The sequence below is a fragment of the Salvelinus fontinalis genome, chromosome 16 (assembly GCF_029448725.1).
Source record: "Salvelinus fontinalis isolate EN_2023a chromosome 16, ASM2944872v1, whole genome shotgun sequence".
Lineage (NCBI taxonomy): Eukaryota > Metazoa > Chordata > Actinopteri > Salmoniformes > Salmonidae > Salvelinus > Salvelinus fontinalis.
In genome coordinates, this window is record NC_074680.1 from 10,245,012 (window position 1) to 10,260,851 (window position 15,840).

A 15,840-nucleotide genomic window follows, 5' to 3' on the forward strand; every position below is an offset into this window, starting at 1 on the left:
ACTCGTTCAGCTCCACCTTCGACACGGCCAAAACATCTGCAATGGGGGTGTCTTCCATCGTCGGTTAACGCTTGATCTGATTGAATCTAAGCCTTAATAAAAATGAAAGCAAGTCATTTCAATGATTTGTTAATTTAATTTTACCAAAAAATGCCAGAATAAATCCCACTTAATATGTTGCTCAAATGTAAGTATATTTCATGAGGATAACCAAAGATATACAAAATTGCGTGATTGAACTCATTGTAAGTCTGGATTTAATCTCCTTGCACTTCCTATCTTGCCACATGGCTCTGTTTTTAGAGGATTGTGAGTCATTCAACATCGTTGGTTAAGGTAAGTAAGCATTTCACGGTAAGATCTACATCTGTTATATTCGGCGTATGTGACAAATAAAATTTGATTTGATTTGGACCGCTCATGAATAAAAATAAAATGGTACTCTTGTCGTTTGTAAAGTCATGCCCCTCTCCGTCCTCGACATTTCCTAAATAAGTCTATATAACACACTGTCGTTGTTAGAATCGTAATATCCGAAACAGAACTGGAGTTATACCTAGCCCAAAGGCCGGTAGATATTGAGTCATTTCATCTTACTATCCAAATGCATTGTATGCAGCCGGCAATACATTCGTATCTCTCGCGGACTGGTTCGTACCTAAAACATTCTCCATTCAGGCTGAATATGCTTAGGTTTCTTCCTCAACTTTATTTAAACTATACCGAAACTAATTTCACACATATAACAACCAGCCGGTGACAATGTTACGGGACGAGTATCAGTACAAAATGTCCTCACTGAGAGAGCAGGCCCTACATCTCAAGAAAAAAACAACATTAGCAACGCACTCAACAGCTTTTGTTGTTTATGTGACATGGACATTCTCCAACTGATGCCATTGCGTGAAGACGCACACCATGTAAGCACAAGCTGACCATTTTTAACTGCTGTCATATCGACATTTACATTATATTCATTATAATGTCATTTTTGCTTTTGTGCTGATTTTCACTATTTATCAAGCACACTTGGTGCTTAAAGATGTTTAGGCTACTGACGTTTTCATAATTTGGCCATGAGTCTCGATGACTGTGCATCTTGGTGGTTGGGGTATATATACACTGAACAAAAATGTGACTCATTTCAGGAAACTAGACGTATGTCACGCGTCACTACTTCACAGGAGAGCCATTTGAACGTACCCTTTTTTATCTAAATGCGTTTTTTGGCAGAAATGCCTTCTGGAATGTGAACTTTCATGTGCCTTAACACACTTGTATGCCATCTGTAATCTTCCTGCTAGCCATGATTGGCTGATATATTTTGTCAGCTGGACATGCCGAGAGATGAGTTCTGATTGGTCTTCCATGTAGCAAACTTCTGTCTATAACATGAGCTGGTCAGTATGTGTAGGTAATCATTTCTAATGCAGCTTTTTTTGAAAGATATCACGTAGTAGAACTGCATAAGTGTAGCTCTCCACTTTCTGAAGGACCGAGTTTTGAAATCCGTGGAATTAGAGTATGATAGCTAAGGAGATGGAGAAAATTCTGGCGTTGGATTGTAAATATGCAGACGGGGTCGAAAAGAGAACACACAGAAGGCTGTTGTGTAAAACACCTGTCTCTGGATTACATCTTCAAACTAAGGGCAACCATGACATCCGTGACAGAGAGGGAGAAGCGTCCATCCATTTATACGAGTAAGATAGTCTAGCTAGCTACATTTTCAGATATTACACGTTTATAAGTAATTTTCATTTCAGGTTAAAGTGTACTGTTAGCTAGCTAGATAATGTAAGCTGGCTGGCTCGCTAGCTAACGTTACGTGTATAATAAGTGTAGTAATATTATTTGTATCTCAGAGCCATTTGCATTGCTAATTATAGCCTAATGTTAGCTAGTTAACATTGAACCTGTTTGGTTAGCTACCTGAAGCTTAATGCAGGGTAGTAACGGTATGAGTTGGGATTATGGTTCATTGTTTAGCTAGCTAGCTAGCTACATGTCTTAACAAAAGACTCCACTATGCAAGTAACTATTTCAATAGAATGTTCATGATGTCACTGCGACAACTGTCAATAGACAGAATAATTTACGAATTTACGAACACCCGTTGAATATGGCCGGTGTCAGTAAACATTGGCAAAAAAGCGTAATTAAATTGTTGCCAGCAGCACAGTTGCAATCACCAAAGCTCTGGATAACATAAAAATAGCCTAATCAGCTCTGTTAGGGAGAGTAAAATGGTCAGAGTGAGCTGTTCTCTCATTTGTGTCTGGAAGTAGCTAGTCAGCTAGCAAACGTTAGCCAGTTAGCTTGGGTGCTTGACTGCTGTTAGGTCAGAACGCTCAGATCAACCCTAGTTCTCGGCCAGAGCGTCCAGTGTGAGCTCTAAACGCTCTGAGAGTGAAAAGCTCTGAATTTACGAACCCCCAGAGCACACTCTGGCACTCCAGATTAAAATTTACAAACACACTCGTAGTATAAACCAGCCTTTAGTCTTGTAATCTTTGGTTGTTTAGTACATGGCCTCACATGTGAATCGTTAAAGAGATGGGTGGAACTCAAGCTTAAGAGGGTGTGAACGATGCTGTGGGTGTAGACAAAGAAGAGCTCTCCAGTAGGTGTACCAAAAATATTCAACGGCCATTTTCACAAAAGTGAGGTTAGAAGTTTATCAACTTTCAAAGTAGAATTACTTTCCCATTGTTCCTCAACTGTAGTGTGTGATATACCATTTTCTAGCTATGAGTATCTACTTTTATCCTATGTAAAAATGTAAAAACAGGTAACAATTTCAAATATTTTACTGAGTTCATAAAAGGTCAATTGAAATAAATTCATTAGGCCCTAATCTATGTATTTCGCATGGGTGGGCCTGGGATGGCATAGGCCCACTCACTTGGGAGCCAGGCACACCCAATCAGAATGAGTTTTCCCCCACATAAGGGCTTTATTACAGACAGAAATACTCCTCCGTTTTATCAGATGTCCAGGTGGCTGGTCTCAGTCGATCCCGCAGGTGAAGAAATCAGATGTGGAGGGCTGGCATTACACGTGGTCTGCGGTAGTGAGGCCAGTTGGACGTACAGACAAACTCTTTAAAAAGACATTGGACGCGGTTTATGGTAGAGAAATTAACATTCAATTCTGTCACGACTTCCGCCGAAGTCGGTCCCTCTCCTTGTGCGGGCGGTGTTCGGCGGTCGACGTCACCGACTTTCTAGCCATCGCTGATCCATTTTTCAATTTCCATTGGTTTTGTCTTGTCTTCCTTCACACCTGGTTCCAATCCCATCAATTACATGTTGTGTATTTAACCCTCTGTTTCCCCTCATGTCCTTGTCGGTGATTGTTTGATTGTATGTTATGTGCAAGTTATGTTCTGGTGTGCGGCGGGTTTTGTACCCACTTTTATTATTTTGTATATTTTGGTTTTCTGAGTTTTGTGAGCACTTTTTAAATGACGCTCAAAACTTGAGACATCTGTGTCCTTGTGTTGTGTGACAAAACTGCCTTTTATTGTACCCAGCTGTCACGTTCCTGACCTTATTTCCTTTGTTTAGTCTTGTTTAGTTTTATTTATTTATTTTATTTATTTCACCTTTATTTAACCAGGTAGGCTAGTTGAGAACAAGTTCTCATTTGCAACTGCGACCTGGCCAAGATAAAGCATAGCAGTGTGAACAGACAACAACACAGAGTTACACATGGAGTAAACAATAAACAAGTCAATAACATGGTAGAAAAAAGAGAATCTATATACAATGTGTGCAAAAGGCATGAGGTAGGCAATAAATCGAATAATTACAATTTAGCAGATTAACACTGGAGTGATAAATCATCAGATGAACATGTGCAAGAAGAGATACTGGTGTGCAAAAGAGCAGAAAAGTAAATAAATAAAAGCAGTATGGGGGGTGAGGTAGGTAAATTGGGTGGGTAGTTTACAGATGGACTATGTACAGCTGCAGCGATCGGTTAGCTGCTCGGATAGCAGATTTTTAAAGTTGTTGAGGGAGATAAAAGTCTCCAACTTCAGAGATTTTTGCAATTCGTTCCAGTCGCAGGCAGCAGAGAACTGGAAGGAAAGGCGTCCAAATGAGGTTTTAGCTTTAGGGATGATCAGTGAGATACACCTGCTGGAGCGCGTGCTGCGGGTGGGTGTAGCCATCGTGACCAGTGAACTGAGATAAGGCGGCACTTTACCTAGCATAGCCTTGTAGATGACCTGGAGCCAGTGGGTCTGACGACGAACATGTAGCGAGGGCCAGCCGACTAGGGCATACAGGTCGCAGTGGTGGGTCGTATAAGGTGCTTTAGTAACAAAACGAATGGCACTGTGATAAACTGCGTCCAGTTTGCTGAGTAGAGTGTTGGAAGCTATTTTGTAGATGACATCGCCGAAGTCGAGGATCGGTAGGATAGTCAGTTTTACTAGGGTAAGTTTGGCGGCGTGAGTGAAGGAGGCTTTGTTGCGGAATAGAAAGCTGATTCTTGATTTGATTTTGGATTGGAGATGTTTGATATGAGTCTGGAAGGAGAGTTTGCAGTCTAGCCAGACACCTAGGTACTTATAGATGTCCACATATTCTAGGTCGGAACCGTCCAGGGTGGTGATGCTAGACGGGCGTGCGGGTGCAGGCAGCGAACGGTTGAAAAGCATGCATTTGGTTTTACTAGCGTTTAAGAGCAGTTGGAGGCCACGGAAGGAGTGTTGTATGGCATTGAAGCTCGTTTGGAGGTTAGATAGCACAGTGTCCAAGGAAGGGCCGGAAGTATATAGAATGGTGTCGTCTGCGTAGAGGTGGATCAGGGAATCGCCCGCAGCAAGAGCAACATCATTGATGTATACAGAGAAAAGAGTCGGCCCGAGAATTGAACCCTGTGGTACCCCCATAGAGACTGCCAGAGGACCGGACAACATGCCCTCCGATTTGACACACTGAACTCTGTCTGCAAAGTAGTTGGTGAACCAGGCAAGGCAGTCATTAGAAAAACCGAGGCTACCGAGTCTGCCGATAAGAATATGGTGATTGACAGAGTCGAAAGCCTTGGCCAGGTCGATGAAGACGGCTGCACAGTAATGTCTTTTATCGATGGCGGTTATGATGTCGTTTAGTACCTTGAGCGTGGCTGAGGTGCACCCGTGACCGGCTCGGAAACCGGATTGCACAGCGGAGAAGGTACGGTGGGATTCGAGATGGTCAGTGATCTGTTTGTTGACTTGGCTTTCGAAGACCTTAGATAGGCAGGGCAGGATGGATATAGGTCTGTAACAGTTTGGGTCCAGGGTGTCTCCCCCTTTGAAGAGGGGGATGACCGCGGCAGCTTTCCAATCCTTGGGGATCTCAGATGATACGAAGGAGAGGTTGAACAGGCTGGTAATAGGGGGTGCGACAATGGCGGCGGACAGTTTCAGGAATAGGGGGTCCAGATTGTCAAGCCCAGCTGATTTGTATGGGTCCAGGTTTTCCAGCTCTTTCAGAACATCTGCTATCTGGATTTGGGTAAAGGAGAAGCTGGGGAGGCTTGGGCGAGTAGCAGCGGGGGGGGCGGGGCTGTTGGCCAAGGTTGGAGTCGCCAGGAGGAAGGCATGGCCAGCCATTGAGAAATGCTTGTTGAAGTCTTCGATTATCACGGATTTATCGGTGGTGACCGTGTTACCTAGCCTCAGTGCAGTGGGCAGCTGGGAGGAGGTGCTCTTGTTCTCCATGGACTTTACAGTATCCCAGAACTTTTTGGAGTTAGAGCTACAGGATGCGAATTTCTGCTTGAAAAAGCTGGCCTTTGCTTTCCTGACTGACTGCGTGTATTGGTTCCTGACTTCCCTGAACAGTTGCATATCGCGGGGGCTCTTCGATGCTATTGCAGTTCGCCACAGGATGTTTTTGTGCTGGTCGAGGGCAGTCAGGTCAGGAGTGAACCAAGGGCTATATCTGTTTTTGGTTCTGCATTTTTTGAACGGAGCATGCTTGTCTAATATGGTGAGGAAGTAACATTTAAAGAATGACCAGGCATCCTCAACTGACGGGATGAGGTCAATATCCTTCCAGGGTACCCGGGCCAGGTCGATTAGAAAGGCCTGCTCGCAGAAGTGTTTTAGGGAGCGTTTGACAGTGATGAGGGGTGGTCGTTTGACCGCGGACCCGTGGCGGATACAGGCAATGAGGCAGTGATCGCTGAGATCTTGATTGAAGACAGCAGAGGTGTATTTGGAGGGCAGGTTGGTCAGGATAATGTCTATTAGGGTGCCCATGTTTACGGATTTAGGGTTGTACCTGGTGGGTTCCTTGATGATTTGTGTGAGATTGAGGGCATCAAGCTTGGATTGTAGGACTGCCGGGGTGTTAAGCATATCCCAGTTTAGGTCACCTAACAGAACAAACTCTGAAGCTAGATGGGGAGCGATCAATTCACAGATGGTGTCCAGGGCACAGCTGGGAGCTGAGGGGGGTCGGTAGCAGGCGGCAACGGTGAGAGACTTATTTCTGGAGAGATTAATTTTTAAAATTAGAAGTTCGAACTGTTTGGGCATAGACCTGGAAAGTATGACAGAACTTTGCAGGCTATCTCTGCAGTAGATTGCAACTCCTCCCCCTTTGGCAGTTCTATCTTGACGGAAAGTGTTATAGTTGGGTATGGAAATCTCAGAATTTTTGGTGGCCTTCCTAAGCCAGGATTCGGACACGGCAAGGACATCAGGATTGGCAGAGTGTGCTAAAGCGGTGAGTAAGGCAAACTTAGGGAGGAGGCTTCTGATGTTGACATGCATGAGGCCAAGGCTTTTTCGATCGCAGAAGTCAACAAATGAGGGTGACTGGGGACATGCAGGGCCTGGGTTTACCTCCACATCACCCGAGGAACAGAGGAGTAGTAGGATGAGGGTGCGGCTAAAGGCTATCAAAACTGGTCGCCTAGAGCGTTGGGGACAAAGAATAAAAGGAGCAGATTTATGGGCGTGGTAGAATAGATTCTGGGCATAATGTGCAGACAGGGGTATGGAGGGGCGCGGGTACAGCGGAGGCAAGCCCAGGCACTGGGTGATGATAAGAGAGGTTGTATCTCTGGACATGCTGGTCTCAATGGGTGAGGTCACCGCATGTGTGGGGGGTGGGACAAAGGGGGTATCAGAGGTACGGAGAGTGGAACTACAGGGTCCATTGCAAACCAAAACAATGATAATGAAAACTAGCCTGAACAACAGTATGCAAGGCATATTGATATTTGAGAGAGACATACAATAAGGCATAAAGTGATTGCAGGTCTTGATTGGGAGAGCTAGCTAAAACAACAGGTAAGATAACAGCAGCAATAACAGGGTGTTAGTCTAACACAGCAACAACAGGTAAAAATGGCGACGACTAGGCAGAGAGGGTCGGATTAACTACACACAGATCCTGAGTTAAAGCACAGAGCCGACAGGTAAAACACAAATAAACAGAATGGAGTACCGTGAATTAATGGACAGTCAAGCATGCATCAGCTATGTAGCCAAGTGATCATAGTGTCCAGGGGGCAGCCGTAGATGGAGCAGAGGAGGCCTCCACTAAGCTAGCACGCGGCGTATAAAGTTAGTAGCCCGGGGGGTGGTCTGCTCAGACGGAGGGGGTCTGGCGCAGTGGCGCTAGCGCTAGCTCTTCAGCTAGCCGGCAGATGGGCCTAGCTCGAGGCTAGCTCAAGGCTAACTGGTGCTTGCTTCGGGACAGTGGTGTTAGCCAGTAGTAGCCACTCGGTTGCAGCTAGCTAGCTGTGATGATACGGTGTAATTGTCCAGAGCTTGCGTCAGGAATCCGGTGATGTGGTAGAGAGAAAGCAGTCCTATATGCTCTGGGTTGATATCGCGCTTGCAGCTAGCCGGCAGATGGGCCTAGCTCGAGGCTAGCTCAAGGCTAACTGGTGCTTGCTTCGGGACAGAGGTGTTAGCCAGTAGTAGCCACTCGGTTGCAGCTAGCTAGCTGTGATGATACGGTGTAATTGTCCAGAGCTTGCGTCAGGAATCCGGTGATGTGGTAGAGAAAAAGCAGTCCTATATGCTCTCGGTTGATATCGCGCTTGCAGACTGGCAGGTGTTGGCCCGGTATTGAAGCTGGCTGTGTCCGAGTTGAGGGTGAAGACCGCAGCAGTGGCTAACTGACTACTAGCTAGTAGCTTCTGCTTGGGGTTACGGTTCTAAAGTATAAAAAAAATAGCAGGTCCATACCACATTGGGTGAGGCGGAATGTAGGAATGTATATTCAGTTCCTAGATGGAAAGTGAAATTAAAATATATACGAAATGTATACGAAAAATACGAAGACTATTTACTATTTACACGCTACAGGACAATACAGGACAATACAAACACACGTCCGACTGCTACGCCATCTTGGAACTTAGTTGGTCAGGACGTGAGCTGGGTGGGCATTCTATGTTATGTGTTTCTATGTTGGGTTGTCAACTAGCCTGATATGGTTCTCAATCAGGGGCAGGTGTTTTACGTTTCCTCTGATTGAGAACCATATTAAGGTAGGCTGTTCTCACTGTTTGTTGGTGGGTGATTGTTGCTGTGTCAGTGTTTGTTCGCCACACGGTACTGTTTCGTTTAGTTTGTTCCTGTTCGTGCGTTCATTTTTATATGTACTCAAGTTCAGGTCTGTTCACGTTGTTTATTGTTTTGTAGTTTGTTTAAGTGTTTTTCCGTCTTCGTTTAATAAACAATAAGTATGTATTCAAACCACGCTGCGTTTTGGTCCGATCCATGCTCCTCTTCAGACGAGGAGGAAGACGAGCGTTACACCAGCACTAACAGGGACGTGGACTTTATATGTTGTTTATATTTTTGTTCGGTATATATATTTTGTTGTTATAAAAAGAAGATGCTACTGCATAACATTTATTGAACACTAGAAAAAAGTTGTTATTAGTTTTCTTTTGTTTTAGCATTTAGCCTACAGTAACATACAATTGCAATTGGGTTATTTGAAATATTTTTTTGTATCTAATGTTACCTAAGACCTTCATAAACACAACCAAATTATAATTTTTGTGATAGCATATATGCATTAAATACACCTTTAGAATGTTGCATTCAGAGTAACTGTTCATTAGCTCGAAGGGGGGTCCCTCAAAGCCCAGCGTTTCAAGTATTAATGCTGAAACTGCCACGTCTGTGTGATATTACAACAACAAAGAAGTTACTGCAAACAACAAACACTGTTTTTTGCACGCGTGATAGAACAGAAGAATATGTACTTACATTTTTTACCATACTGCTCTCTCCGTTTGGACGCACCTCACCTCCATTTAGTCAACAAAAACAATAACAAATGTGCCTGGGGAGACCAGTGGCGCTGTTTCAACTTTCGCGGATCTCAGCTTTACAGTTTTTCTTATTTGCGTACAAGCAATTTTTGGATCTGTGTTAAAACGAATCTATAGCAGAATAGCAATGATCAAATGCTTAAATACATGAACAGAACTTCTGATACTTTTCCTGGCTTTGTACCTAACTTGCATATCTTAGACCACTTTTTGCTAAACTTTAACTTTAAATTCAAATGTCATCAGTGAATACAAAATGTACTGTTAAAGGGGCAATCTTCACTTGCTACATCAATTTTTTTAACTTAGAAATTAATAATATGTACCCACTGATTCTTGCAGAATATAACTTATAAATGTCTCATGAACTTAGTTCAACTGTCTAAGCCCATCAGAACCCAAAATATAAGCTTGTTTTACTCCAATGTTTGTAAACAAAGTAAATGTAAACACATAGTTTTAACCATGTTTTGAGGCTATCATTTTGATATCATAGATGTTCAGCTTTTTACTGAAATAGGGGTGGGGAGATTGCTTTTTTTCAACAGCTGATTGCTGCTGTAAGTGTTTTGTTCACCGAATATTAACATTGTTTTCAACAGAGAGAAGAAATGTGTGCAATTGTTCTTACTGTTTCTGGCAATCTGTGAACACTAGTGCATAAAATTCTAAATCACCCCATCAGTGTCATACCATGTACAATATAGGGAAATACTGTATCTAGGCAATGGACTGTCTATTTTTGTATGAATTTTTACAATATTGCGGACATGCAGAGATGAAGATGAAGTTGGGTTACTCCTAAGTCATTGTCTCTAACATTGTGACCTTTCATTTTAGAGCTTTGCTTTGGTGTGGATTGAGGCCTATACATTCATACCAGTTGTGTTCCTCCATTGTATTCACCCTTCCTTATTTCTATTGTGGATTGTGTTTCTGTGTGCCAATGGAAAGTCTACAAAACTATGAGCAAACCTGTAACGGCTTTCCTCCTCCAGGGATTCGACCAAAACGCAGCGTTTGAATAAGACATGATTTTTAATTAAACAAAACAGAAAACACGAACGAACACTTGAAATACAAAACAAATAAACGATGTAGACAGACCTGAACGACGAACTCACATGAAACACGAAGAACGCATGAACACGAAAACTGCCTACATAAAACGAACACACAAACAAAACCGAAACAGTCCCATGTGGCGCAACGACATACACAGACACAGGAGACAACCACCCACAACAAACAGTGTGAAAACACCTACCTTAATATGACTCTCAATTAGAGGAAACGCCAAACACCTGCCTCTAATTGAGAGCCATACCAGGCAACCCTTAAACAAACATAGAAACAGAAAACATAGACTGCCCACCCAAACTCACGTCCTGACCAACTACCACATAAAAAAACTAACAGAAACAGGTCAGGAACGTGACAAAACCAGTCTATCTATTGAATACATGGATTTGGATTGTGATGATACCGAAGAATGAATCCTTTACAAATTGTGCTTTTTGCTTCTTTAAAAAAAATCTGTAATAATATTGGATGCGCATGAAATTGTTTGGTGAAATATGCATAAAAGGAGTGTAATTTCCCATAATTCTGCACCTTTGGATAGTTGTACTTCCAATTTTGATCATCATGATTTAGTGACCGCAAAGAAAATGTATCTACTTGTATTTTTAACAAACTTTTTGTTTTGTCTGCTTGGACTCAAGAGATAAGTACGGTTGCGTTAATCTTTTTGATTGATCTTTTTGCAATTTTGACAGTATAATATTGTTTTGATGGATGTATTTATGTTTTGAGAATGCAACTACATTTTGAAAAAAATGTACTGTTTCGCAAAATGCCACAGAGTTCTGTGTCACCAACATTGTTCCAAAAAATGCTTGTATGCGATTGAGAAAAAGTATAAGTACAATTCTATACCTTTTTATCTGAGAGTGTATGATTAGGAGACGGTTTTATGGCCATTTAACTGAGCAGGTATAAACGGAAGACAAATCACAGACAATTACATTATAATGCGTAACAAAAAATATAATGTTTGTTCATGTTGTATTAGAGAAGAACTCTGACAAATATCTATTGAGCGGTGATTAGAGCATGCATTCAGTGACGCCTGCCTGCTTATCTAGGTAAACACAGTATATGTTAGACATTCAAAATGAGCATAGGTAATTGTTAACACAATGGGATTACAAAGAGAATGCAGGAAAAGTTCAGGCAAAGCCAAGGCCCTTTAGAAACCAATCAAACATCCATCCAGTTCTGACAGTGAGCTGCTAGGAGCTTTTGGCCTCTGCAGATAAGTGACTTTTAACTAAGCAATCCAACAAATTAGTCTGACAGTTGATCAGTCTGTTTTTTGTTACTGTGTGTGTGTGGATCCCACTGACCTCATCTCCAGGTCTTCACTTTCCTGGGGTGTGAATGTGAACAAAGCCACATAGGTGTTGAGCTGCAGTATGTCCTTCTGCAGCAGTCTCCTCTCCTACAAAGCACACACACACACACACACACACACACACACACACACACACACACACACACACACACACACACACACACACACACACACACACACACACACACACACAACACAGAAGCTGTCAGCACAATCCACCAAACAGGTTGTCTGAGCATAGACATCCAAAACAGCTTTTTGTTATTCACTAATCGACTCAAAGAGGAAATGCATAATTTAGGTTCACAGCGACATGGTCAAATAACTCAAGCATACATTGGTAACTTTTTTTCTAATTTGGCACACAAACTTTGGACACATGGTGTAAAAAATAAAACGATCACTATCTATCACTGGTATTTTAGATACTAATGCTCTGTCATAAGTGACTATCCTTTTTTCTCTCTTTCCTTTCTTGTATGCTAAGCCATTTTGGAACACAAATCAGTCAACTATTTATGTTGAAATTGTACATTGTTTATATGTACAGTACCAGTCAAAAGTTTGGACACACCTACTCATTCAACGGTTTTTCTTTATTTTTACTATTTTCTAAATTGTAGAATAATAGTGAAGACATCAACACTATGAAAAAACACACATGGAATCATGTAGTAACCAAAAAAGTGTGCAACAAATCTAAATATATTTGAGATTCTTCAAAGTAGCCACCCTTTCCCTTGATGACAGTTTTGCACACTCTTGGCATTCTCTCAACCAGCTACACCTGGAATGCTTTTCCAACAGTCTTGAATGAGTTCCCACATATGCTGAGCACTTGTTGACTGCTTTTCCTTCCCTCTGCGGTCTAACTCATGCCTTCTGATCTGAGGGCCTGGCTACACCAGACCAGTAGGCAGCACTATAGATGTCATTGGCACCAGTGGCACCATAGGATAGTGGACTTTGTCTCATGCAAATTAATGTTAGATTTCAATTATGCAGATGAACAATGTGAAATATCGTGATTAGTATATCATGATTAGTATAATCAAATATTGCTGCCATATTATGTGGTCTGAACATAGTGAAAAGGGGATATTTTATACTGTAAAATGAGAATGAGTCCTGCCGCTAACGCAGTCAGCGTATTACTGCTATGAGTCCATTTGGGAATGCTAATGTTGAGAGTACCAACTGTGATTTAAATCAACATAGTAATGTTTTCAATGATTGCACATAAAGTAAGATAGTTCCTACAAGATTGAGTGCTTGCTTTGTTATCAAACTAATCTTGTGTCCTTTCTGCCATCCTGTGAACCCCAATCATTGCTCTTCTGAGCTATGTTTCCTTTTGATTATTCCAAGATTATAATGAGCTGTGGTTCCAATCGAAGGAAGGAGAATTGCTCAAGTCGTTCTGCTACTGTAAAGTTTCCACAACATTATATCATCAACATGAGTGGGAGGAAGCATCCCCTTGTTTAGTTGTTCTGTTTTCATAAGCGCCCAGGAAATTAAAAGACAATAAAAGCGGGGGCGGAGAGGATGTTGTTAGAGAAGAGCTAACACAATTATCGCAGACACATTTTGTTAATGTAATTGCACACACCCACACCGAAAGGCATTTTTCTACTTTTGTCACAATTAGTCGCGAGTTCACAATGACCTAAAATATTGCTGCAACCAGTCAACAAACTTGTTCTCATTGTAATTCTCTTACAGGAGAAAATACTTTGGTGTCATGAATTGAGGGAGAATCATAGCAAAGTAGAGACCGCAATGTACTGTACATTTGCTAAACGGTCTTATTCCATTCCAACAAAAATAACAACATCTCAAAGTCCCTCTCCTCCCAGACTGCCGTTATGGTACTGCATAGCTATGATGTGTCGTGTCTTGGGATGACGTGTTCCAAATTGGTCAGCATGCATCACCCAGGTGGGCACCTGATATTAGTGATGGATGAGCTGAGTTACTCTCTAGCAATGCTCTGCTGGCTCTGGGTTAAAATGCAGTAAGGCACAGAAACTTTAGGCGATTCATTATGGCAAACCAACAGCTCTCTGGGGGCCTTTCGACTCTGATGGCTAGCGCTAGGTGATAATATATGTACTGTATGTGTCTGTATGGTGGCCATTACATTGGGAAAGCGGAGATCACTGAAGAAAGACCAATAAGAAATAGTGAAGCATTATATGAGGAGCAGCAAATAAAATCTACAAGCTCACATTTTAGTGTGAGAAGTACAAGCCATTTGATTAGTTCTCAATTGTTCAATACATGGGGACATTAAATGTCCAGGGAACAGGTGTGTTCGGAATATGGGAAAATAAATAGGCTGCAAATTTGAACAGGCCAGCCGGTTGTTTGTGGCTCTTATTTCAGATAGGACAGGAGGCACCATGGGGCAATCTGCTCCTGCAGTGTGTGGTTAATTCAAAGTCAGAGCCTGTGTCTCTGTGCCAGGCTTTTATACACCTGCCTTCAGACAGACAAATGACCTCCACCCAGCTGTGCTAAGCTCAGCCAGATAAGAGTGGAAAATACCACTTTACATGTTTGAGCGAGCTGGCCAGGAGAGATTGCATAGTGTATGCGTGTGCAGCGTGTGTGTTTCAAGTTTTATTTCAAGATTCAAGTTTTATTAGTAATTTGTTGAGGATACACATGGTATACACCGTCCAATAAAATGCTTAATTGCAGGTTCCTTCTCAACAACAATAAGAAATAATAAAAGATAAGAATACAAACATAAAGTTATAGGAGTATTGTTAGAGGGTAAAGAAAAATATTTTTATTTGGGTTCTAGGCAGGTATAAACCCTGCCTAAAGGAAAAGAGTAGGATAGATAGAGACCCACTACCAGATGCACACATATCAGAAGAGACTGCCTAGAGGGTAGCCTGTTTGCCAGATAGCCTGTTACGGCTCTCGTCGAAAGGATTGGACCAAAGGAGTGGAAAGTGTTCATGATTTTTATTTTCAAAAAACACTCAAACAAAATAACCGAAGTGAAAACGAAAGCGCACAGTTCTGTCAGGTACAGACACGAAACAGAAAACAAGATATGATCCCCAATCAGAGACAACGATAGACAGCTGCCTCTGATTGGGAACCACACTTGGCCAAAACAAAGAAATAGAAAACAGACTTTCCCACTTCGAGTCACACCCTGACCTAACCAAACATAGAGAATAATAGGGATCTCTAAGGTCAGGGCGGGACATAGCCAGTGAAGAGAAAGGATAAGCCACACCATATAAAACACATGTCACAGCACGGGGGTAACCCAAACCAATAATTCCTTATAAAAGAATAATGCCAACTTCATAGAAACAATTGACAAGAATGAACCCAGTCATAACCCTTAGAGAATTTGCAATATTCTGTATTACCTCCCAGTGGAGGAGTGAGGGGGAATTAATAGGTGTGTAGGTGTGTGTTCATAGACAAAGGCCTTAAAATGTCCAAAATCTTCTCGGCCAAATGTCAATAGTACCACACCAAATCAATACAGTTCAAAGAACAATAAACAAACTTGCACACAACCTTCCTTTAACTAAAATGTCAACCCAAATGTCAAATAAAATAAAATTGTATTTGTCACACGCACCGAATACAACCGTGAAATGCTTACTTGAAGGCCTTAACCAACAATGCAGTTTTAGGAAAATAGAGTTAAGAAAACATTTACTAAATAAACTAAAGCAAAAAAAGTAACACAATGAAATAACAATAATGAGGCTATATACTGCATCTGTCACAATACAGAGGCGGATGCAAGATGCAAGCAACGATGGTTTAATGAAAATAGTTTACAGTATCCACAGGACAGACAGAATATACTCAGACAGAATCCAACCCAGGGCCTAGGGCACATCCTCTGATGATAGCGTGCTGAGAAATCCAAGGGAGTGAGTCCGGCTGGGTAGGAAGGAGCACAGCAGATAATCCCCACAGGGGCTGAGAGAGAATGAGCACTGACACACGACACAACCTCAGGGAAGAAACAACGATCTGACAACAAGAAACACAGGTTACAGAACATATAAAGGGGAAGATAATTAATTCCAGCTGGCGCAGACAATCAGGCCAAGATTGGGAACCACGCCCAC

The 15,840-nt window shown here is 42.1% G+C and overlaps 1 protein-coding gene across 1 annotated transcript in view; it reads right to left on the reverse strand.

Moving 5' to 3' along the window:
- Positions 1-15,840, reverse strand: part of LOC129812625 (SH3 and cysteine-rich domain-containing protein-like) — a 90,773-nt gene that overhangs the window by 14,433 nt on the left and 60,500 nt on the right. Inside the window, exon 8 of the mRNA XM_055864353.1 lies at positions 11,715-11,809. Coding sequence (XP_055720328.1) covers positions 11,715-11,809 — 95 coding nt within the window. The remainder of the gene's footprint in view (positions 1-11,714; positions 11,810-15,840) is intronic.